The sequence below is a fragment of the Dreissena polymorpha genome, chromosome 4 (genome assembly GCF_020536995.1).
Source record: "Dreissena polymorpha isolate Duluth1 chromosome 4, UMN_Dpol_1.0, whole genome shotgun sequence".
NCBI lineage: Eukaryota > Metazoa > Mollusca > Bivalvia > Myida > Dreissenidae > Dreissena > Dreissena polymorpha.
Window position 1 is genome coordinate 15104115 of NC_068358.1, and position 26500 is coordinate 15130614.

Sequence of the window (26500 nt, forward strand, 5' to 3'; positions counted from 1 at the left end):
TATAATGGAGGGGTAACAAAAGACGAAAAACATAATCATTATAAACTCTTTTATAATAATTATATGGCAAGTCATATTTGCCCTGTCCGTAGAAGAATTTAAGTTTTTAATAGCACCAGTTTGTCTTCCAGTATTTATGCAGTGACAAAAGTTAAATAACAAATGAGCCGCATCATGCAAAAATAGGCCTTATGAAGTATGCGTCCAGCATAGCTTCTGACCAGTGTGCACATTTGCATTTGATCCATGCGTCCAGCATAGCTTCTAACCAGCATGCACATTTGCATTTGATCCATGCGGCCAGCATAGCTTCTGACCAGCGTGCACATTTGCATTTGATCCATGCAGCCAGCATAGCTTCTGACCAGCGTGCACATTTGCATTTGATTCATGCGGCCAGCATAGCTCCTGACCAGCGTGCACATTTGCATTTGATCCATGCGGCCAACATAGCTTCTGACCAGGGTGCACATTTGCATTTGATCCATGCAGCCAGCATAGCTTCTGACCAGCGTGCACATTTGCATTTGATCCATGCGTCCAGCATAGCTCCTGACCAGCGTGCACATTTGCATTTGATCCATGCATCCAGCTTAGCTTCTGACCAGCGTGCACATTTGCATTTGATCCATGCGGCCAGCATAGCTTCTGACCAGTGTGCACATTTGCATTTGATCCATGCGGCCAGCATAGCATCTGACCAGCGGGCACATTTGCATTTGATCCATGCGGCCAGCATAGCATCTGACCAGCATAACATTTGCATTTCATCCATGTGGCCAGCAAATTAGCTTCTGACAAGCGTGCACATTTGCATTTCATCCATGCCGCCAGCATAGCATCTGACCAGCGTGCACATTTGCATTTGATCCATGCGGCCAGCATAGCTTCTGACCAGCGTGCACATTTGCATTTGATCCAACAAAGTATCTGTAGAAGCATTATTGACGTTAGAGGAAACATGTCATTTAAGGGTAACCTCGTACTGACAGGCCTAGTCGTGTTCTGAGAAAACTGGGCATAATTCATGTGCATAGTGTCATCCCAGATTAGCCTGTGCACTCCACACAGGCTAATCAGGAACGACACTTTCCGCCTTAAACTTGATTTTCGGTAAGGAAAATACCATAAAAGCGGAAATAGTCGTTCCTGATTAGCATGTGCGGACTGCACAGGCTAATCTGGGATGACACTTTACGCACAAGCATTATGCCCAGTTTCTTAGAACGCGACTCAGGCCTATCACTATAAAAACATAATAGATTTTCATGTTTCTATTGATCCATATGACTTGGCACCATGATTGTCCCATTTGTTTATGTCAATGTAAGGCCATCAGCCATGTCTATATAGCAGTTGTTTGAATATCTATTAAACAATTTAGCCTGTAAAGCACAAGCCAAACACTGGGATCCGTTGGTACAAATAATGTGACTTATTTACAGAGCTGTTTAGTCCCTTTCAACAAATGTTAATGTATCTAGCTGTCCCCCCACAAAGGTCACTCTTGTTGCTACTGATAACATACTCGTTGAACCAAATATGCCCCTATATAGCAGCTAACTTATGCCAGGCTATTATTGAAGTACGGAGCATTTTAATAGCCGCTGTATCTTTATACAGTCCTGTTTTGATACATGTACTAATTGAGCCGAGGATTTTAATTCAAACTGATAGATGGAAATTTTCTAGTGAACAAACAATGTTGTTACAATTAATTGGCCTGGGGTGGTATTCCAGAAGCATCTTAAGTTAAATTGTATTCTTATCCTTAAATTGGGAAATTTTCCTAAGTGTTTCATTTCATATTGCAATAGATTGGGCATCAAGATATACATTTAAATAATACCATGATGCCAATGTTATTTTAGGAATACCAAAAAACATGTGTTTCCTTATTTAGTAAAGGAATACAAAACATTGTAATTTTGAACTTAAGTGAAATTATTTAAGAAATGACTTAAGATGTTTCCAAAATACTACCCCTGTTGTTTATTGCAAAATAGTTGTACTGTTCAAGATAGTCATTCTTTTTAACATCTTAACTAAGATTATCAATGAACAACTTCGTATTAATTATCATCCTACTAACTATGCTGATTGGGACAGCAATATGCTGTAAAGATATAATTATATGTCACAGGAATGCAGAAGATATCCTACTAACTATGCTGATTGGGACAGCAATATGCTGTAAAGATATAATTATATGTCACAGGAATGCAGAAGATATCCTACTAACTATGCTGATTGGGACAGCAATATGCTGTAAAGATATAATTATATGTCACAGGAATGCAGAAGATATCCTACTAACTATGCTGATTGGGGCAGCAATATGCTGTAAAGATATAATTATATGTCACAGGAACGCAGAAGATATCCTACTAACTATGCTGATTGGGACAGCAATATGCTGTAAAGATATAATTATATGTCACAGGAATGCAGAAGATATCCTACTAACTATGCTGATTGGGACAGCAATATGCTGTAAAGATATAATTATATGTTGTCACAGGAACGCAGAAGATGTGAACAATCTCCTTCTTGATGATAAAGTAATTGTTGACATACCTCGTGCTAAAGAAATAGCCCAAAGTAATGGTACAAAATCCTGCTAATCATTCCTCAACTTTAGTTCATGGCTATTTCAACCCCCAAGAAGTATGGAAACAAAATTGCTATCCACAACTAATTACTGAACCATATAATTTAGGGAAAGCAAATTTTTGAAGCCTATGAAAATTACTGCACTTGCATGCTTGGGAACAACAAACAACCCTCTAGGTGCCAATTAAGTCTGCTGAACAATCTTTAGGGGCTGTAAAAGTCCAGCACTCTGATGGTATCTTGCCCATAACCTATAGCTGACCAGGGGCCACTTAACAAGTTGGCTAGCTTTTCACAGACCCCTGAATATCATTCTGCAAGTCCAGTGGAATATTAATAGCCTTTGAAACATGGACAACATTCACAGAGGGCATTAAACCAGGTTTTTGTAAGTCCCCAAGGGGAATAGCAGGGTGCCAGAAGGTTAATGAAGTGAAGGAATTTTAATAAGAGATCAGTCAACTGCCTGTGCTTGTTAGAAGCTTCAACAGAAATGGCAAAGTTTTATGATTTCTGAAGATCTGATATCTCCAAAACAGATCAATCTTTCCTTCATCTTCTGTTTTATTGCCACTATATCATCAATATCACAGTGCTCTCAACTGCCCTCAGATTCAGTCAGAATTATTAAAGAGATACAGTCAATATTTGTTCCTAAGTATCAGTACAAATCGCATCAATGTCATGACAGCATAATAAGAAACTGGTCTTAATGCACCTACATCATGTTTTTCAGATTAGCCTGTGCAGTCCATGCAGGCTAGTCAGGGAAAACACTTACGGCATATAAGGAGTTTTTCATTTAGTCTTTTATGAAACAAATCTAGTCAAGATGGAAAGTGTCTTCTCAGATTAGCCTGTGTGGACTAAACTAATCTAAACTAGGCTAATCTAGGACAATACTTTACACACATGCATTAAGCCCCATTTTCTAAAAGTGCCGCTCATTATAAGACCCAACAACTTCTTGAGTGATGGAAGAATATTTCCACATCAAGCCTTGCAGTTGAACTACAAGATCACTATTTCTAACAGCAATCAATCTTGCAGCACAAAACAGTACAAACATTTTGACTAAAAACTAACATACCAGTATCTGGATCAATTTGGAAGAACTCCAGAGGGTCGAATCGTGTGATCGCGTACTTCAGGCTCTGATTCAGATTCCTATCAAGATCGAACGCCTGTATCTGGGTCACAAAACCGTTGTTTGCGTTCTCGAACACCGTCCCGTAGTAGACTGGTTCAAAAGTCAGCGGTATATGGTCGTTGACATCAGTGACCTCGATGTAGACCTCGATTCTTGAGTGTAGCGGGACCAGTCCGTGGTCCTGGGCATACACAGTCAGCCAGTAGTGTGTAGCTGTCTCACGGTCCAGAACTTGACTCGTGCAAATCGTGCCTAGTGAAGAAAATACATGTTTATTTATAACTGCCAGTTCTGCCATACTGGCAAGTTTTGTTAACTAAATTACATACTGAAAACTCATTTATATTTGTCAGCATGAACTTTCATGATTTTTCATAAAATGAACTTTTTGAGGGCACTTCAATGTGTCATTTTATGATGTATCAAATTTATGTTTTAAATGTCTTGATTTAACGGGAGGTGGAGGTGGGTGGGGGTAGGGGTGGAGGGGGCAAATGACACATTTGCAAGTTTAATTAACTTGAATACAGCACATCATTACAGGGGGATTTTTTTGCTTTTTTTAATAGTGAGATTACCAATTTGTTTCAACACTGTGTACTTTGCAGAATGTATGCATAAATGATATATTCGCAAGATTCATTTACTTCAAGACATCAGATGTAAATTGTCTTGATTTATAAGACGAGGTTGCCTTTTGGGCTATTTTCAATTGTTACTGATTTGTTTAAACACTCTGAACTTGGAACTAATAAAAAACAAGAGTGCCATGGTGGCCCTGGTCGCTCACCTGAGAAGTATTAATGATAAAAAATGTGACTTCTAGAGTGTTAACAAGGTTTTACTATAGCCATTAAAGGAAAACTGCCCCGCCCCCTGGCAGCCATGTTTTTCTACAGACCAGAACCATTTTCAAACTCATCCAAGATATCATTAGAAAAAATGTTCTGACTAAGTTTCATGAAGATTGGACAATAAATGTGACTTCTAGAGTGTTAACAAGGTTTTACTATACACTAAAGCCATATAAGGTAAACTGCCACGCCCCCTGGCGGCCATGTTTTTCATTCAACTGGAACCATTTTCGAACTCTTCCAAGATATTATTGGGACACATGTTCTGACCAAGTTTCATGAAGATTGGACAAAAAATGTGACTTCTAAAGTGTTAACAAGGTTTTACTATAGCCATATTAGGAAACTGCCACGCCCCCTGGCAGCCATGTTTTTCAACCAACCAGAACCATTTTCGAACTCGTTCAAGATATTATTATAACAAATGTTCTGACTAAGTTTCATGAAGATTGGACAATAAATGTGACTTCTAGAGTGTTACCAAGGTTTTACTATTGCCATATTAGGAAAACTGCCCCGCCCCCTGGTGGCCATGTTTTTCATCCAACCAGAACAATTTTTGAACTTGTCCGAGATTTTATTGGGACACATGTTCCCACCAAGTTTCATGCAGATTGGACTAAAAATGTGACTTCTAAAGCACAGGAATCTTTTAAAAAAAATAATAAAAAAATAAACAAGAAATATCTTTAAAAAAGATATACGGCGTAAATAGTTTAATGAATGAGATCAAGGATAGCGAATGTCTTTTTCTGTGCAGTTCTTAGCTGCATCACACGCAGTACGGGATGTTACGGGCAGTTTTCGCGGCTTATTTTACATTATAACATATTGCTGGTCATAAACCTATAGATACAAAACAGAAAACCAAAAGAAGAATGGAAGTGAAATTTAAACATATGAGTCAACCGGCCACACGAGAACAAATCTGTTTTAGTGGTCTGTCGGGCATTGCTATTTGATTCGATTATTAACAGTATCGAGAATCATCGTGCTCATGCTTAAAGTGATATTATGGGCATTTTGCACTGTTGAATTGAGCCACGGAGTGTATATTGAGTCCGTGATTGAGCTGAAAAGAATTAACAGGTCAAAATAGTTAGTTAAAATGTGGTTACTGATCAATTATCTGCAACTCACCTTGCTACCAGTTGTTTATAAAAATATATTTTATATTCGATATTCTTACGTGACCCACCCAGTCCTGTAAGCCGAAATGATCCGTAAGACAATATTGTGTCTTTGTGTCGTATGAACAAATCTGCACTAAAACTAAATTTAGGTTCAACTCGTAAACGCATGATCAGTTGTCAAACGAAAGTACGGTTAATATTCAAATGCATTATTTTTCTCTTTCTGGTATATTGTTTTAGTATGTTGATGCTGCATTAATTACTATAAGTGTATATGAAGTAGAAACATCAAAAATAATCAACGGTTGCGATAGACACCTATAAACTGTTACATGCTCATAATATCACTTTAGTACATTAGGCAATATGGTGGAATAATTATTGTTAAATTTATTAAAAATAATATTTATCATTGTATTGTTGAAAACACATTAAGAATCTATTATTGACATACCATAATTATATTGCTGAATATCTTCTTTTAACATATTTCTGGTCTAAAGAAAATTCCAGGTAACCTAGTTCACGGATAGCGTCTTTATTATATAACGATTATTTTACTGACCGCGAACTCCGGTGATGACCTGTATATAAACTCTGAATGTCCGCGACTTGACCCGAAACCTCGCGGGTTGAAATGCAATTCTTTAAAGTGAGGCCTCGCTTCCACTGCTCTTTATACTTTTACATGTTAACATGTTGACAGGAATATGGAAGTAAGTACTAAATATGAGAACATAGCCTTTTAAGTATAAACGCTTTTGCGCTGGTAATACTCTGAAAATAAAAGGTGTACGCACAAACTGTATTGATGTCGAGAATTGAGTGTAAAACTGTTCTATCTATTAAGCCTTTTCATTAGAGATAAAATTGTTTCATACAGTAAAACAGTGGTACAAAGACGCGGATATGTTTCCAATGTTCTGGTGGTATACTCAAATCAGCCAATGGAATAAATGAAGTGTATTCATTCGTACCTAGCCGCGGGAAATTTTATTTGAATTTTATTGGACACTTACAAAGGTCAAGTCAGGGTGAAAAGCTGGCTTATGCAGTTTACGCCGAAAAATTATATACTATATATATATATACAAGGGATGCAACTGTCAAAAATCTCATTTAACACCCTTGTCTGAAAAAAGTGTCTTAATTGTTGGACTCCTTGAAATCTGTCCAGACTCCTAAATTTCCAAAGTTAGGAGTCCTTGGACTCCTTACTCAGATTACTTAGTGTCGAACACTGATAAGACGAGGTTGCCTTTTGGGCTATTTTCAATTGTTACTGATTTGTTTAAACACTCTGAACTTGGAACTAATAAAAAAAAAACGTGATAACAAATTGTAAAACTATTTAAGATCACCATAATTTGAATAATAATTATAATAAAATTAAGTCTTTTTTCTATAAATATGGAGACACATAAACTCATTTCCTAAAGGGTTTCTGCTAAGACATTTTAGCTTTTCCAGACAAATCAATAGTTCCTCATTTCCAAGAGACAGTTTTTCTTTAAATTGGAAAATCGTAAAACTGTAGAACTTGAGAGCAATATGTAAGACAACACTGTGGAGGGACATCAATGTGACAGACTTATTTGGGGAGAAAAATTTGTGTTGAACACAAGTCACATATTACCACAGAAAATGTCAGTTGAGGAAAAATTGTGCAAGAAAATGCGAAAAAAAAAAATCAAATCGGGCCGAAAGCAAAGGTGCACCAGAAAAAAGGATACTTTTAATAAACACAAAGTCAAATCAAGACAGCTTGTTGCTAACATCTTGATTTTGTTGAAGGTGGGGGAGGAGTTAAAATTGCGCAAACAAAAACAGTTTTCTTGGAAGCAATTTGCTTAGATTATTTCATTACATTACCTTGAGCCTCAGGATGAATTTACACAAAAACCATTTATGATTTAATGAGTCTGCAAAATACGTAGCAATTTACCACCTTGGCAGGCATGGTGGTGAAACATGAGATTATGTGGATTTTAACCTCAATGGATGCTCCAACAATAGCAGAAATGTGACACCTACAAATTACAGGCCAGTGAAAATGTGTAATAATTGCTTTCAATATGTCCTATGTCACTGCTAGCAAGACATATGGGACTGTTCAACAAATGTGTTTTCATGTTTCAGCTGGATTTAAGTTAATGACACAGCTTTTTGTTGATGAATGGCAAGTTGATAACCACTTTCAACATGTAAATAAATCTGCTCCAGAGAAAGTCTCATAATATGCAACACATTCCCTGCAGCATTTGTATTATGTACTTTTAAAAAACAGCAATAAGTAACAAAATTGAAAGGACATAATAATGAATGATAAAATATTTTACTAAATACAAACATGCCCTTACAGCTATGAACAGTACAAGATACAAGATACAAACTTTTATTTAAAGTCAGTTCACAGTAAATTTCCATCAAGCCGTGGGCAATTTCAGTAGGCTTACAATATTCACAGCTAATTTGGAAATAAATTACGCATCACAACGCATATCAGCATATCTTAATAATATGGTCAAATGTTACACCATCAGCAACACTTTTCAGGTATAAACAAGCAAAATATTCCCCAATTTGTATCGCAATTATTTCGCAGAAAAACCTTTGAAAACTAATTTGCAACTTGGGTCAAATTATTCAAATTTTTAAAGAAGTGTAGCTAATAAAGATGTGTTTGATTAAAGGAGAGGAGAAAAAAACTCATCGGAACAGACAAAAGCGCATAGTTTATTCAGACTTAAAAAAATATATTAGCAGCGTCCACACATTGAATTATTACATACAGTATGTAAAATGTTGTTTATTCCTTAACAAGAGCTAGCCGCCATTGCCATCTTGTCCAAAATGTCGCCAAACATTAATGCAAGGCAGCATTTTTAAGGCTAAAGTTACACAAATCATAAATCAAGCAAAAAGATGTCTATTATCCAACAGGTTTTCTTATCAAAATCATTACAATAAATGTCACATGGACACTTATCTCTGGCTTACAACCAAACCAAAACTTACTTATTCAAATGAAAAAATGATACAAGTTTGATATTTGTTGTTTATGAAACATCACCACTTAAGGGCCAATTTAACTCTTTCATATCTTCAAATCATAGATCATTTTCAAGTACTAAAATGTTTATCCAAATACTTATTTTTATTCACGTACTTCTAATAAAACATAACAATTATCATTTTTGAGTACCAACATGTTCATTAAAATATATTTGTAATATATGTTTTTCTAAAAAACATAACAAATAAGGCTTTTTAAATCATTACATCCCCCCCCCCTTCCCATATATCAACTTCATATGCAGCAAATAGGCCAGAATGTTTTAATGATACACCATAAATCAATTGCTTCCAAAGAAATAAAATGTTTTTTATAATTGATGATACACCTGTATCAAGTTTGATGCTAAATTAATTTATCAGATTGAAACTCACTTGCAACCATTAGAGTTGATGGAGCAATTATATTTGAGAACATAATCAACAAGACACCTGTGGAAGTTTGCAAATCACTTTGCAAGCACATGTTCTAAACATTGTCTTATCATAATCATGCAGCGATCAATTTCTGCTGCATTAGTTTAAATGTCGAGATTGAAACACAAGACAGCATGATATTTTGCTCGTAGTATATTGTTAATATCGGAAAGTTTTCCAAAATCATAAAAGCAATCTTTATTGTTATAATGTCTGACCAAAGGTGGAAACATTCAGGGTAAAATAAGGCCGGCTCAGTGCCGTAAAATTAAATTTGCAACAGAGCATAAGTAGGACATTATTTTACAGTATAGTAAGTATAAATCATTCAGATCAAAATAACCTTCATTAGTAATTTCTGTTTGAAGAGCTTAACCAAGAATATCTGTGAAACTGATGGATGCTCCCCGATCAGATGCCCTTTGTCAATGTATGTTTTAATAAACACCTAAAAAAATCTATTATTAGCCTCGGTGACCTTGACCTTGACCCCAGTGACCTCAAACATCATAAAAAGGTAGAGCTCCATGCAAGGTACCTACATGCCAAATATGAAAGCGATTGGTAAAGTATTGAAGGCGCTATGAGAAACGGTGGCAAAAGTGTGACAGAAGGAAGTCTATTACTAGCCTCGGTGACCTTGACCTTGACCCCAGTGACCTCAAACATCATCAAAAGGTAGAGGTCCATGCAAGGTACCTACATGCCAAATATGAAAGCGATTGGTAAAGTATTGAAGGCGCTATGAGAAACGGTAGCAAAAGTGTGACAGAAGGAAGTCTATTATTAGCCTCGGTGACCTTGACCTTGACCCTAGTGACCTCAAACCTCATCAAAAGGTAGAGGTCCATGCAAGGTACCTACATGCCAAATATGAAAGCGATTGGTAAAGTATTGAAGGCGCTATGAGAAACGGTAGCAAAAGTGTGACAGAAGGAAGTAAGAAAGTAAGGAAGGACAAACTGGCAACTATATGCTCCACCGAAATTTTATTTCGGGGAGCATAAAAAACTGATTGATATCAGCATTGAAATCCACTATAGAGGACATGTGAATGAAAGCAAAGCGGTACATTTATGTCTAGCCATTGTGACAATGAAAGGCTTTCAAAAACTTGTTCAGTCTAAACAAAATGACTCACAACACAATCTGCATTTTTTATGTAATATGGGAAGTCCCAAATCCAAAATGGCTGGATTAAGATATTAAGTAAACATAGGCTGGTTTAAACTTTGTGATTAAAAAAGCAATTTACACCACGAATTGTGAGATACACTGGTTTTGCCATGATTTTTTCGCCACAAGTTTTCAAAATAAAGATTTACAACTTTAAAACACTCAAACCACTTTCTTATCTTTCAAACAACAAAACACAAACAGGCCAACTGCCTTGACATGAGGCAGAACCTAAACAAACCCTCCAAATCTGCTGTAACACCTGCTTTATTTAAGAGCCAAGTCAAGGTTTGTCAATAAACACACACAAAGAAGGGGCTGTTTTCACCCAACCAGTTTCAAGAATGGAGACGGGCTTAAACTTAAAAGTACAAAAAGCTAACCCTGTTCACCCATAATGTATTCACACCAGATGAACCTGGACTTTGTGCCGTTGTGGTTTCCATATGCCGGCAAATGTGAAACATCACAAAGCTCAAAATTTTATCAAATGATCTATTATATTATATCGGTAATCAAATTGAGATTCACTAAATCATGAAAGTAAGCACCAGTAGCCTGACCAAGCAACTCTTATCAACTGTTTGATTGAGTAGACAAGTGATCTGCATCATGGGAAAATGGGTCTTAAGCCATAGGCAGCCTATACTGGGCAAAATATATTTGTTACCTTTAAGAGCTTACGTTTTCTCACAACATATTTATTTTTACTTTACTTTACAGGGTTTTTTTTTAGAAAAAGGGGAAGACGCTGGACGCTGGGTAAAAGGGGAAAATCGAGCGCGAAAGAAACATATTTGGGGAAAAAATAAAAACTGTTCATTTCAATGTCTATAACTCACCTACACACTTCAGGGTTTTTTTTAGAAAAAGAGGCATGTCTCTGACCTTTTTGTTCTTAAACACATGAACAAGTATGATATTAAAGTCAAAGTCCTAAATAAAGTTGCAGGGGAAGATCTAATAATGGGAAATGTTTTCAACTGGGGCCGGGGAACGATGTCAATATTGTGATTTCAATTTCATGATGAATGGGTTGACGATCTAGATCTGCTACAGTATTGGAAGGGAAAGGTGCGGCAGCTGCCGATTGTCTACTTTCACTTTCACAATAATCCGACAGTATTAATCGATGTTGATTACATGTACCTCCGAATCCTGCTGGGTTTCAACGGTTTTTGATGATTCATTCTTAAAAAATGCGTCAACGCAATTAATATTTTCCGACTCGGAACGTTTTATTTTGTTTGTGTATGAACGCCAATTGTGAGACTTTTTTCTGTTTTAACGTTTATATCTTGGCTTTCACATAACCCGGATGAAAATTCGACTGGTTTCCGGTAATTAATTGACGAAATACCCTTCTCGCGCAAGACCGGAATCCAGTGAAATAGTCACATGATTAATACGATTAGTTGCCCGGTTTCCATGACGTAATTTAAGAGCTATATATAGAATTACTGGGATTCCCAGATTTGAGTGTTCGTCAGAGAGAGAAAGAGAGAGCGAGATCATTGTACATGGTACAAATTGGATAAGTGTCGACTTCCCTAAAGAAAAAAAACATTTCTTTGAGGGTAAAATATTATATTTTGGTGAAAAATTATATTTTTTGGGGGGAAATGGTATTTTTAGGGGGAAAATTCTGGTAGGGGAAGACGCCGAATATCGGCGTCACTTTCTTAGTAAAAAAAACCCCTGCTTTAAAGAAATGACATTAAGGAGAAGTTAAAATCTTCAAAATGATACACATTACTCAGGTTTCACCCAGGAAATGGACACAGCTGACCCAATAAACCAGACTTCTTTTGGAAACAAAATCAAGCAGAACAGAACTATCTTTAAATGTTATGTTCAATTCATATTTCAATACATTATAAGATCATTTTAATTCCACTTTCATTAATTATTAAATCCCTTACAGCTTTTTACCTAATTTTATTTCATCTTTATTATTCTATTTTGAACAACAAATCGAGCCTTAGAGTATAACAAACATATGTTCATTTTTGACGATGCTGGAACAGCGTCGTCTAAGGTTTGATAACCAGTAAAAAAATTCTTCACAATGGGAACCTAGCTATGTAAAAGACCGAGCCAGTCCGATTGAGATAACTAGATTTTTCAGTTACTTCCCTTGGCATTCGCCACTGCGTAGGAGATTGCTCGTTGATTTTCATTGATAACATTCTCCTAGCAGAGTTGTTGTTCGTGTTGATAAAGGTAAATATTAATAGAACAGCATATCCTGGGGAAACAGATTCAATAAGTGTATCAGAACGTTAATTTAAAATTAGTAATTTTACATCCATTTTATTTTTATGGACCAATGAAACAACTATATATTTTCTCTATTTTGTTTTATATTTGTTCTCGATTTAGTAAATAAATTGCGAATAAAACATGTAATATTAACTTTTTACGTGATCACAAAACTAAAGAATGCGAACAATTTTGAACCTGCAAATTGTAAACGCTGCACTGCTATGATATATATATATAGATATAACAACATTTCGTAGAATAATTGTCCGTCCCGCTAGCGCAGTGGTAAGGATATTCGCTTTTTCACCTTTACGACACCGGTTCGATTCCCGCTCTCTGCGCAATGTTATATTTTGTCTGTTTTGTGGTCACCATTCCAGACAGGTGTTTTTTTCCGGATAATCTCATCCCCCCGCAGCATTTGACCATATAAAAATTTAAAAAGTATTTCAGTACAAATCAAATAGCTGGAAATTCAAAATTCGTCCCAACTGTCGTCAATCTAATCTTATTAGGTAGGAGTGCTGGACACACTCCGGGTCCCAACATTATGCAGCCTCAGCGTGGAGGTTACACTCATTACCTTGGAAAAACACAAATACACAGACTGGGTGCAGCCTAGGCGCGTATAGACTCAAACAAGGCAACAAACTCAAGTGCGGGCACAATCATTTAAAATTTACATATTGAATACGATATTCTAACAGAAATTACACAACCACCTAAGTGTACATACCATGTTTGATATTTCGTTCGATTGTTAGATTTCAGCATATACATGTATAAAGTCATTTCGCTTTTAGTTAACTTAACCATATGTTCGTGGGCGAACTCGGATAGTCAAGTGCTCATACGATTTAGCTCACATGGTCCGGCTATGTGCTCATACCTACTTTCGAGAATCATCATGAAGGTATTGCCATACTTAATGAACAAGAATGTGACCCGCCTCCCAGTTTCGCTCAATGGGTCAAGTCACCCACGGGTTCTACTTCCCCGTACCCCTAAACTTTTTTTTGTACCAAAAATGTTTCGTACGCAAATTTTTTTCGTACCAAATTTTTTTTCGTACCCAAAATTTTCGTACCCAAATTTTTTATCGTACCCAAATGTTCGTATCAACATATACAATTGTGGTGATATAGATAGACTTAAATTGATGTTTTATATCCATCCTCTTCAAAAGCATCGTCACACCAGTACAGTCAGTACTTTGATCCTATATGAATTATGAATAAAGCCTAGTAGCAAACTGTCAGAGGTTGAATTAAACCACCCAAAAGGAACACAATCTGATGGCACAGACCATAAATTATAGTTCACATCCATAAGCGACCATAAAATTGAGTTTAAAAAACAGCAGATGGAATAAGACCAATTCCATTCACTGCAAATAAATTCAGATCCCAATATTTGTCAAGGATATTATGTTTTCTGAAGGAAGTGTCAATAGTATTAAAACATATGCATACAGAAAAGTGTGCAAATACATTATCAAATTTCACAATTATTTTAACAAAATACACAGTTATACATAAATGTGTTTTTTGTAAGTAATCTTTGGATGGAATGTAAATACCCCATTGAAAGGAATATAGTATTTAAAATAATATTTTCACAAAAGTTGTCTTATCGTTACTAAATACTTTCCAAACATTAAGCTGGTAATGCACCGACTGTACAGTGTAGGCCTGGTATTTATAAGCCTATTGTCATGTGTTCTTAACCCATTTATCATGCCTAGTGGACTCTTCCATCCTTCTAAATTGAATAAATTAATTTTCATAATTAGGGATGTCTAGTATATGTATTTCTATATTTACAATATTTCTCACAGAAATTCCTTTAGGCAAACAGCCTGACTAGACCCTGATGAGACGCCGCATCATGGGGTATCTCATCTGGGTCTACGATGTTTGCCAATTAGGCCTGTTTTCTAGACACTAGGCATAAATGGGTTAATATTTTCTGCTCAATTTCTTGTCCTTAGGCCTGTTATATATTTTCCTGTTGCCATATGGTTTTCTTAATATTTCTCTGCTCAATTTCCTGTCCTGCAGTTCAATGTAATTTATCGGAGTTAAAATGACAGGTGACAGGTATCCATGTGCAAATTTTTGGTTCATGTAAGGGGAATTATCTGCAATTATTTGGAACATTTTTGTATGCTTTTTTTTAATCGGCCAGTCTTTTTATGCTATTGGGATTAACTCTACGTTAAACCTGTAAATTGTAGCAAAAAATCATGACCACTGACAACAACACATTGGATTTACACAATGTACAGTATATTTGGTAGTGTTATAACCTCTGATTTGATTTTAAGGTCACTTTGGTAAGCTGGCATTGTGTTCTATTATACAACACACAAGAACAAACAGTACAAAACTGTAACAACAATAGGCACTGATTTTCTCAAACTTTACTCAGTCTGTCAAAACCATAAATACATTTAAAAATGGCTAATGTGCAACTTCGCTAGAAAACATTACATCACTCAACATAAGCATTTTCTTTATAAAACAGAAAAATCATATACATGTACAAGGACACAAATCAGGTGTTCAAAACATAAGTAACAAACTGTGCTCAGTTATGCAATGTTTGACAATAAAGCCATTGTATTGCCTGACCATCTATAGGACAGACCTGTCAATATGCACACCAAACTAAATAGCTGTAATTATTGCATTGATGATGTCTGGCAAAACTTTGTGGCAACAGGTAGCACATTTACACAATGTACTGATCACAGTGGCTGATAATAGTGTCTGCAATTCTGGTGCTACTTGCAATAGAAGGATCATTAAGTCATAAATGTGCCAGTTTGATGAACATCATGGAAAAAAGCAGAGTGAGAAATGGTGTCATTTTTTAGGATAACTGTAGTCTGTAGGCATTTTTTATCTCTTTCAAATTGATCAAGAAACAATCAACATGATAATGATGAAGATGAGACAGATTTAATAATAATTTCAACAAGGACAATGCTTTTTCCTTGTTCTTTATGAAATACAATAATAAAGTAACATGTACCTATATAAACATTACCATATAAATATGCAGGCCAAAATGTAAGTGAAAGTGGCGAAATTGATAAATATTGTTTACAACTGAAGCAAACAAAATGGAATTCAAATAAAACTTGCTTGACTACATATTGTATCTTGGGGGTAAAACAAGTCATTGATTTTCAGAGACCAGGTTGAGTGACATCCTTAAATAGCTGTGGAAACTAGTCCATGAGGTAACAAAAACAAGAGATGTGTTTGTCAGAAACACAATGCCCCCTACTATGCCGCCTTGAAGCCATATATTTGACCTTGAAGGATGTCCTTGACCTTTCACCATTCAAAATGTGAAGCTCCAGGAGATACACATGCATGCCAAATATCAAGTTGCTATCTTCAGAATTGCAAAAGTTATGGCCAATGTTAAAGTTTTTGGATGGACACACAGACTGACAGACAGACAGACGGAATGACAGACAGTTCAACTACTATATGCCACCATACCGGGGGCATACAAATTAGGTTTCAGACCTTACACTTGGCACATGACATATGGTCATAAAGAGATCATATGTTAGAGCTACATTCACCTGAACAAGAATAATTCTTTATTCCTAAGCTCAAGGGTGACAGGTTACCCTACTGTGTAACGGGTGTTTGAAAGGGCATAACCTTCAAATGAGCAGTGAGTAATTTGACAAGGCTGTATTTCATAATGTTTTAATCTCAAATCTTTAACAGCTGGTTACTTAATCTTTATTTCAAGTCAAGATCCAATTTGAACTCATATTTACAATAAATTAGCAATGAATCACACTAGAAGGTCAATCCACAATATCAAACTATCTCATTAGTCAATGAAGGGCTTTTTTGGTGGCTGATTTTTAATCCATTAATAGGAATATTCCTGATGGCAAAAAAAATTCATTTTGCCCACAATCCAGTAAAAAAATATTTTTCAATCTAGAAGTCTATGAGTTTTGAGGTTGTTACAAACATTTTATTCTCTGATATGTTTAATGTGGCTTAAAAATACCTACAATGATCTGATTTTATAATGAAAAAAATTGCACAAATTTTATAAATATGGTAAGAAATCCCCTTTTTGTAAATTCTGTATCTTAAACTGTCACTTGTCAAGTAGTTTTCTAATTTTAAAGATGCCTTTTACAAACAGCACAATTATCAATGACTAGGCATATTGTTACAACATAAATCCCCATTACAAAGGAAATTAAATTTATCTACGCTTTAAATGACTTGTAAGCATACCTTCTCTCTATATGAACTTAAAAATACGGTTTATCTCAAATTTAAAACACATATATTACATTTGGTTGTTTAAAATATGATAAAATAATTTTTTCCTTTAAATATTGGATTTTCATTTTTCATAACTATCTTGACTTCTGATACACGTATTAAATTGTAAAAAATGTCCCAGTCTTATCTCAAGATTCTCCAAAGGCCACATAAACAATAATTGACTTCCAAAAAACTTGTTTAATTGCACACAGACTTTTCAGAGCATTAACTTCTATACATAAAAGTTCATTGATTGTCAATGGGATGTGATTTACCATTCATATTACTCTACCTACTGTAATACTTAGTTTCACAGGGGCATTATTTCATTATTATGGTTGTAATTTACGGTCATCATGTGTCAATTATCCATAGCCATGGGGGTCCAAGACATATCAAATCATTATCACGTTTTTCAAATGTTTTATTTCTTAGGTTCATTGGTTCAAATTGCATTTACCTGTGTATTGGAAATTATGTAGTATGTTACTTAGACAAATTAGCAAGTTAGCATCATGAATGTTAGAAGTATAATAGCAATGGGTAGACTTATCATATTATTGGAGGCAAGAGGATACAATAGCAATTGCATGTAATTATTATGGACAATTAATGGCTTGTAACCTATTGATAGAGTGTATAGCAAGAACCCAATTGGCAACAAAACTGGCTAGATTATGATTAGGTCACTGCAGTGGCTGCAGGGTTTTTTTTGGCCCGATTTTATAGCCGAAATTCGGCTATGTTCCCAATCTCAAAAAGTATACTTTTTTCCCAAAATTTGACAAAAAATTCCCAATTGCCAAAAAAAAAACAAAAATTTTTTTTATTTTTTTTTTTTTTTTTAGAAAGAAGTCTTATGTGTATTTTATCTCAATTTTAATTCAATAACATCTAACAAAGTATTATATGATTTTTTTCTTTTAATTTGAATGATTATAAAGAGTTAAATCAAATTTAGTATTTCCCTAATCAGTGGACTATTCGTGTGGAAAAAAAGGCTAATGAATTTATTTTTCCAATTTCATGAAAATGCCGATAAAATTCCCAATTCCAAAGCCATGGGCTATCTTCCCAAAAAGTGGAAAAAAAAACCTGGGCTGCATGTCTACTATACATGCCCCAATTTATTAATTGTAATAATCTATTCAAACCAGATAGCAGTGCCATTTAAGAAAAATTTAATTCAATTTACTATATTATATGCACTTAATATTTACTTAATATATGTGTATTTTTTCAGTCCCAACAGTAATTAGATGTTTAATGAAAATGTTTTGGTACAAAACAAATAGTGCATGTAATATACAGAAGATAGGTTTTATTCCTGTTTAATTCACATGATTAAGGAAGCCTAATATTTATATGAGCTAATCAGATAGCCACAACATGTGTACTCACAACCCAAATGATTCATCAGACCATGGTTTGCTGCTCGATTTGAGAATGCAAATCAAGATTTCATGCTTTAATGACCTCATATTTGTGAATGAAGTGGACTCCAGATTACTGATAAGGCAGCAAACCATATGAAGGCAATACACAATCGCTGGTGTCAAATCTTTAATACCCCACACTGCCTGTCTACCCTTGACCCAGATCTGATGACTGATAAACCCAAATAGTCTTTTAAAACTACAACAGTAGTCATTATCTTGATCTTCATCAAATCAAGTATAGTTTATGGCAGCATTATTTACAAAATACTGCTATTGAATGGCATTAGGAAAGAATGGAAACCAGTGTTAAGGAGGTTAGAATGTTTATCTGTTTAAATCAGATGTATTTAGAAAATGTGTCTGATAGTTATCGTAATTCTCAATGTTTACAATGTTGGACAAAACGGTCTTGCATTTTGATATCCAAATCCAATAATAAATGAAATTATTCCTAATAAATTTTATTAGAAGTTGAAGCCAAGGACTTTGAAGGCAATAATGGTAGGGCAAAAGAGAAATAAAATCGATTACTATTTACTAAAGCATAATTTTTGTTTGACTGGTATTAAAGGCATAAAAATAACGTAATATGCAATGAACAGAAAAGTTCTGACTTAACTACACAAAGTGGTACTTGTACAGAGCAGACATGTTTTCACTAATAATAATTGCTATGCAGATATTGAAATTCTCAACTTACTGATAATTCAAAATATAGCATATTCCACTAAGACTTGTAGAAAATAATGCATTCTGCATCTGTCATTTAATTATTTTTCTTCAGAAAAAGGATTATGTCGCAATGAATCTCAACTCTAGTCCTTTAAGCTTTGCCAAATGTAAATACTTGCACAATATCTTTAAATGTGACCTTGTTGGAGAGGTAAAAATACAGCTATTCTAAACCAAGTGTCCTAGTTTTCAGATTTCAAACACAATAATGTACGTCATGTAAATGACAGGTTTTACAAGCAGAGTTTTAATTTCTGTTTGCAAAAGCTCTATTGTAACAAAACAACTTTATGTAACTATTTATATTACAAAGATAATCAAGCAACATAACATTAAAGGCTGTCTTAACCAATCAACATGATTAAGAAAGTAATGAACTCAGTTGTCAATTAATAAAAAACATTTTTATAGATTTTCTAGATGCAAAACTAAAGTCAGTGAACTAAAAAATACATAAACATATTCTTTCAAGAGGCGAGTACAAAAAACTCATAAGATTGAAAACTTACCATTTGAATCAATAGTGAATCTTCCTAGCCCCGTTCCGTCTCTGATAGAATATGTAACACCATCACCATCGGGGTCATACGCTTTTACAAACATCACAGTAACTCCGATTGGTTCGTTCTCACTTACATATCCAATAGCGAAAAATGATTCAAACACAGGAGCTAGGAAATTCTCGTTAATATCCGAGACTTCGATGTTGATAAAACACACAGACACTAGGGGGGGTATACCACCATCTTGCGCCCTTACACTGATATTATGCACTTGGTGACTTTCGTAATCCAAGCCTTTGATAATTCTAATAACTCCAGTTTTCGAATCGATCTCAAAGAAATCTTCCCCATACACAAGATGGTATGACACTTCGCCAAATTTTCCCTCGTCCGTATCAGCTGCTGTAACCACGGTTACAACTGATCCTACAGGGTGGTCCTCTCGTATTCTGACACTATACGAGTTTGGTGTAAACTCAGGCACTTCATCATTGACATCTGTCAGTTCAACAAGCACCATTGCCGTGGAGCTGAGACTCACCAGCTTCTCCCCTTTGTCAGAGGCTCGAACAAGCACTTGGTAAACTGGATACTTTTCACGATCAAGAGGCTTGTTAACTTTAATAATTCCACTTGACGGATTGATTGAGAAATGATCTGTATTAGAGACTATCGTGTACACAATTTCAGCATTTTTACCAAGATCTTTATCGGTGGCTGAGACTTGAGCTACTGTAGAGTTCACATTAATGTTTTCAGAAATTATAACTGTATACAAGTCTTGATTGAATTTTGGGGCATTGTCATTTTCATCTAGCACCTTTATGTCAACTGATATGTTGCTAAGCAACTGTGGTGAGCCCAGGTCAGACACTTCCAGAAGCAGACGATATTCATCCCTTAACTCTCTGTCCAATGGGGCAATGACCATTAATGTCCCTGCAAACATATCAATCTTAAAATATCCTTCAACATCACCACTGCCTATGACATAAACCAGTTTGCCATTATATCCAGTGTCCTGATCAACAGCTTGAAAATGGGCAACGATTGAACCCACAGGTACCCCTTCAGAGAGATGGAGATTCTTTGGCACAGAGTTGTTAAATTTTGGTGCAGTGTTCACTGCATCTGGAAGCGTTGTTTTTGCAATACCATAATCTGTAGGTTCATTATTTGAGTGGGAAAGTGCAACAAGATTCTGAAGTCGTTGATAAATGTCTGTACGCTGGCAGACAATGTTCAAAGGTTTTCCAGAAAGTCTTTGATCAGCAGGATCATTTGTGATATTAATCTGAATATCAACAGGATCAGAGTCATGGCGCCCATCTTTGGCTACAATTCGCAAACGCTGACTGGTCTCTTTGATAACTACCAGTGGGCAATTTAGCGTCAGCCGCGCAGTCCCGCTGTCGATGGCAAAACAAGCGTTCTCGTTTCCAGCTTCAATATGGTACTGCAGAATGTCATTGACATCAAAGTCGATTGCAGGAACTACCTGCACTTCTGTCCCCACTGGAGCCTTTCTATGAATAACACCCGTGCAATTACCTGTCTCAAACTGAGGCTTGTTGTCATTTGTGTCCTGGAGATTTACAGTAAAAATCATTTCATTTTCGCGCGAAAAAGGTAGCCCCCAATCTGATATTCGAATATTCAACTTGTAAGAGTGACGCATTGTTTCATAATCCAAAATGCTGGATGTCCGAATAATGCCTGTAAAGGGCTCTATTTCAAATGGAACATTTTTGGCATTGATTATTGAAAAGCTTATTTTACCATTTTCATTTTGATCAAGGTCTGTGACACCAATTTTGATAATACTTGATCCAATCGGTAAATTTTCCTGGATATAAATTTCTGAAACATTGTCTGTGATATGAAATTGTGGGGCATTATCATTGTTGTCAACAATTGCTATATTCACAATACATGTATCACTGGATCTTAGATTCCTTTGCACAGCGTTATAGACCACAATTTTCAACTGCACATTTCTCAGTTTTTCAGCATCCAAGATCGCTGAGGTAGACACTAGGCCTGATATGTGATTGACTTTAAATAAATTAAACGTATTCCCACCAACAATTTCATACCTGATGTCAAATTTCCGGTTTGACTCTGCTTGTACATACGTGATTGGCGTGTTAATCGGTGCTATTTCTTCCACCTGAACACTTATAGCTGACACTGTAAACTTTGGTATGACATTTGAATCATAAACACTGATATAAAATGTTTCATTTCTGTCCAAAGCAGGAGCACCATTATCGATAGCTTGAACTGTCAGGTTGAAACCCGGATTCGGTGTCTCAACCTGCATAGATGACTTCAAAACGACCCTATATTCGCCTTCCTGGCCCCCTTTCTGTAGACTGATAAGCTCTTTGGCGGGGCTCTGTAACAATTGTACTGTTTTAACCTTCCCATTTTCACCGATATCACGATCTTGCACCTTGACGATAGCAAGCACTACCTCACCTTGACTGGGCTCTATCACAGTTGGTAGTTTTTTAACGTTTATGTCTGGAGGAAAATAATTTACCAGCCTCACTTGCACCAACAGAGTTGCAGGCCTTTTGCGAGTACTCTGTGTTGATATTGGACCACGATCCTGTGCTAAGATTTGTAAAGTATATTCCTTTTTAAGGAAATAGTTAAGTGGCCTTGTTAAAGTGACGACCCCACTGGTTGGGTGAATGGCAAACACGTTTGTTTTATCTACAAAGCTGTAGTAAATTTCTCGATTGATCCCTTGATCTCCGTCATATGCCGACACCTGGGCAATGCTTTGATGAAGATGGGTGTCTTCAGGCACAGTTACTTCATAGCTAGTCTGATCAAATAATGGCTGAAGATCGTTTAAATCAGATATATAAACTATCACATTTGCAGTTGTTTCAAATGTTACTCCATTACTTTCTGCCACTGCTTTCACTTTAAAGTGATATTCTGACTTGAATTCACGATTAAGTCTACCATAGCTTCCGGAATGTGTACGTATAAGGAGGAAAGAGAAATCCCCAACTAACCGGTCTTCAACTTTAAAGAGATCATCTGTTGTATCCAGCAGCTGGTATGTTATGGTCACTGGTAAGTTCTCTGGTATATATATCCCCATTTTTGATGCGGGACTCGCAAAAGTTTTCCCATGGGAATTTTCCGGCACCGAGACATTGAAAACATTCTGTGTGAAACGCAGGTCATAAAGTCCCGCTCCCTCTGTTGTCAAGGTGACTGTTGCTAGGCACAATGCAGTGACCCAGAAAAGACACTTGGTAACACTTGACCTTGACTGCACAGACATTGTGCCCCACTTCATGCCTCAACATGTGCATAGCCTGAAATATAAAACAAACATATTCAATTTGTTGGGCAATACATGATACCCAGTATCATTTGTAATGCCTCAGGATGGTTGAGGCTATGAAAATCTGCAATTGCAGATAGTATACTGAAAATCACAGGTGGTTGGCGTGTGGCTATGATATTAATTAGTGAAAACATCATTTTGAATGATAAATAATCATATTATAACGAAAAATTAACTTTTCTGAAAAAAAATATTTCACTATCAAATATATATATAACAAGGTATGCAACTCAAAATCACCCCAAAACGGGGTGCATCGCTTTGAACAGCCATATCTTCATCAATTGTGCAGCGATTTTCACGATCTCGGTCTTATTCAACGCAGAAATGAATTTCCTTTCTGGAAATGTATATGTCTTGCAATATTTTTACAAATGCTGGGTCAACTTTTAAGAAATAACACGATACACAACACGCATGACCCAGTTGACAGTGATCATGTATTCTTTATGAATGAAATCTCCAGTTGTAAAGACACACCTCCGCATTGGACCAATGAAATCACTCGTATGTTTAAAATGTCAGTTAGTTGAAATGTATGTAAACAAAGGTTTCAAACGGCGCTGGACAGTAAGTCTTGATGCAGAATGTAACGACAAGAACGGTAATAATGTTTTTTCATACGTTTTATTGAATTATGGTATCGAACTACATGAACTTTGTAGGGAAGTTGCCCTTTACTCCGTGAAGATTTCAGTCTTAAAGACAGCATGATCACTGTCAACTGGGTCATGCGTGTTGTGTATCGTGTTATTTCTTAAAAGTTGACCCAGCATTTGTAAAAATATTGCAAGACATATACATTTCCAGAAAGGAAATTCATTTCTGCGTTGAATAAGACCGAGATCGTTAAAATCGCTGCTAAATTGATGAAGATATGGCTGTTCAAAGCGATGCACCCCGTTTTGGGCTGATTTTGAGTTGCATACCTTGTTATATATATATTTGATAGTGAAATATTGTTTTTCAGAAAAGTTAATTTTTCGTTATAATATGATTATTTATCATTCAAAATGATGTTTTCACTAATTAATATCATAGCCACACGCTAACCACCTGTGCTGAAAATAAACATACATTACCAATTGTTTATTTTGTATTATATTTGCTTCATTAAATTTCAACATGTATTTTCTTCATTTTAACAACAACAGACATTCACACCAAAGGATTTTTTTATCTCTCACCTAAAATCTTCCGCAAATATTTTATTAAATTCACTACCTAACTGATCAGAGCATTTTCCTTTAATCATGAAAAAAAAACATAAGATAATTCAAATATTTGAAATAACATCAGATCCTCAAATATCAACAACTCCCTCCATTTGGTTCTGACGCATTCATCATCACCAACACAAAAAGAGCAAAAGCCTTGTTCACTTGGGTGTGACTTCTCAAAACCTGCAAATAAAACAAATCCCAAAGCTTTGTAGCAATCAGACTGTTGAACAGATTCCATTAACTGTACTGGTGGTTGGGGAAAACAAGATATGACCAGAAACACTAGAGGAGACAATGGCGAATATCAGTTTCTTATCAAGCTAAAATGTGGGAAATTTCACATGCAATCTGTGGAACACATAGCAAGGAAATGTCTTTTAAAGTGGGTTTTATTCTGTGATATGTTGATTTGCAAAATATATTTATGTGGTATTGTTCTGAACTTAATCCAATAATAAAAAATATTATTACAAAATGTATTGTTGGTTTAGATTTACATGCATTTCACTTGCTTTCCCCACCAAAAAAAAATATGGGTAGTAGATAGCAGAAATCATTTATCAGGTACTATCTTTGATTGCAATGATTTTCGATTTTTACAAACTTTGATCTTGATAAAACACAGACCGCTGTGTGTGGGCATATCTTTATAATGATAATGCATGTCTCAATACAATACAAGCAATACTGTTAATAACAATTATATACTTGAAGGTATTTGATTGTAATAATATTTACCCGTATAGAGCACCAGTATAAAAATAAGTTAATATAATAATATTGTGTGTAATTACACAGGTTAAAATAAATGAAATACTATGACTATCATTGAAATCTTACAACAAAAATTCACAATTAAATAACTACAAATAATATTGTATACATTACTTAATCAACTAAAATCTTCAAAAAAATCCCTGAGACAACACCTGAACACCAACACTGAGCCTGTAAAATCACAGGACATCAAAACCAATGAACACTATGAACAACAGATATAAGCCACCTGTAAAATAGTACCCAAGATAATTGAATCCAATAAACCAATAACACCAACATTGAGCACATAGTTGATGACAGCAGGGCACATTACATGATCTTATCTGTTTGTAGTCACTGTAGATCACTGTGCAATAATCTTATGTCATGGCCCATAATTTGGTGAAGGTTTGAAGGGACTTAAAAGTTTAGTGATGGATGGGATTTTGGATGCCTTTTAACCATCAGGGTACATAAAGATTGCATAACTTGGTGGCAGTTTGAAGGGGCTTTGAGGTTTAGCATGGATGACAGTTTGGATGCCTTTTAACTGTCTGGCTAAATAAAGATTGCATAACTTTGCAGCATCTAAATGTCTAGGTGCAACACTGATAATTATTATTTAAGTATGGTGTTGAAATGGAAGCTAGTTGAACTCAGGCAGCCGCATACAACAGAAAATTGTCAGTTTAGCTTTCATGAACTGATATCAAATATAATGTATGGAGGAAATAGACAACTACCTAAAAACTGAGTAAAATGTAAACAGCCCCATTCCCAATGGAATAAATATACAATTTCCTAACAATTTCCCATTGAATGTTTCCTAAAAAAAGAATTGATCTCAACATTTAGTGCACCGCCCATACAGCTCTATAAGTAAACCTTAGAAAAATATAATATTAAACACACTTTTGGTCTCAATTCTGGACCATTTGTTAACAAAACAACAACATTACTTTCCCCAATTTTAGTAAAAACACCATGATTTTTCCCAATACAAAGGGACCCAGCGCCGTTCCCAAAAAGTAGAGACAAAATTACTGTAAAAATTCCAAATGGAAAGTCCCACAAATATTTCATATGTGTTTGGCTTTTTACCAACACATTTAGTTCATCACCCATCCAGCATTAGTTCAACGTAAATATAATTTTGAAAACACTTTCATTCACAATTGTGAAGCGTTTGTGACTTAGTCAAAATGCAGCGATTTTTTTTCCAATCCAAAGGGAATCAGCCCCATCCCCAAAATGATGAAAACAACATATACCATAACAATATAAAATATGCAATTATGCAAAAAAGAACATAAATTCAAAATGTTGTATTGCAGTTCTAAAAGTTAAACCTTTATGTTAATTAAACTTACACTCCTTGCAGATAGGACAGCTGACTGCACAAACCACGTCCATTATATTTCATTCTCATTATGCATCATTTCCATTTACCTCAGACATAAATCAAAATGTAG

At 35.5% G+C, this 26500-nt stretch overlaps 1 protein-coding gene across 3 annotated transcripts in view; it reads right to left on the minus strand.

Annotated features, from left to right (window-relative positions):
- LOC127879704 (protocadherin Fat 1-like) overlaps positions 1–26500 on the minus strand; it is a 148872-nt gene that overhangs the window by 120600 nt on the left and 1772 nt on the right. For all 3 annotated transcript variants that reach the window (XM_052426699.1, XM_052426700.1, XM_052426701.1), the window contains exons 2-3: positions 19680–23014; positions 3704–4015 (exon numbers count right to left, since the gene is read on the minus strand). In XM_052426699.1, the coding sequence (XP_052282659.1) occupies positions 3704–4015; positions 19680–22995 (3628 nt within the window). In that variant the 5' untranslated portion in view covers positions 22996–23014. The remainder of the gene's footprint in view (positions 1–3703; positions 4016–19679; positions 23015–26500) is intronic.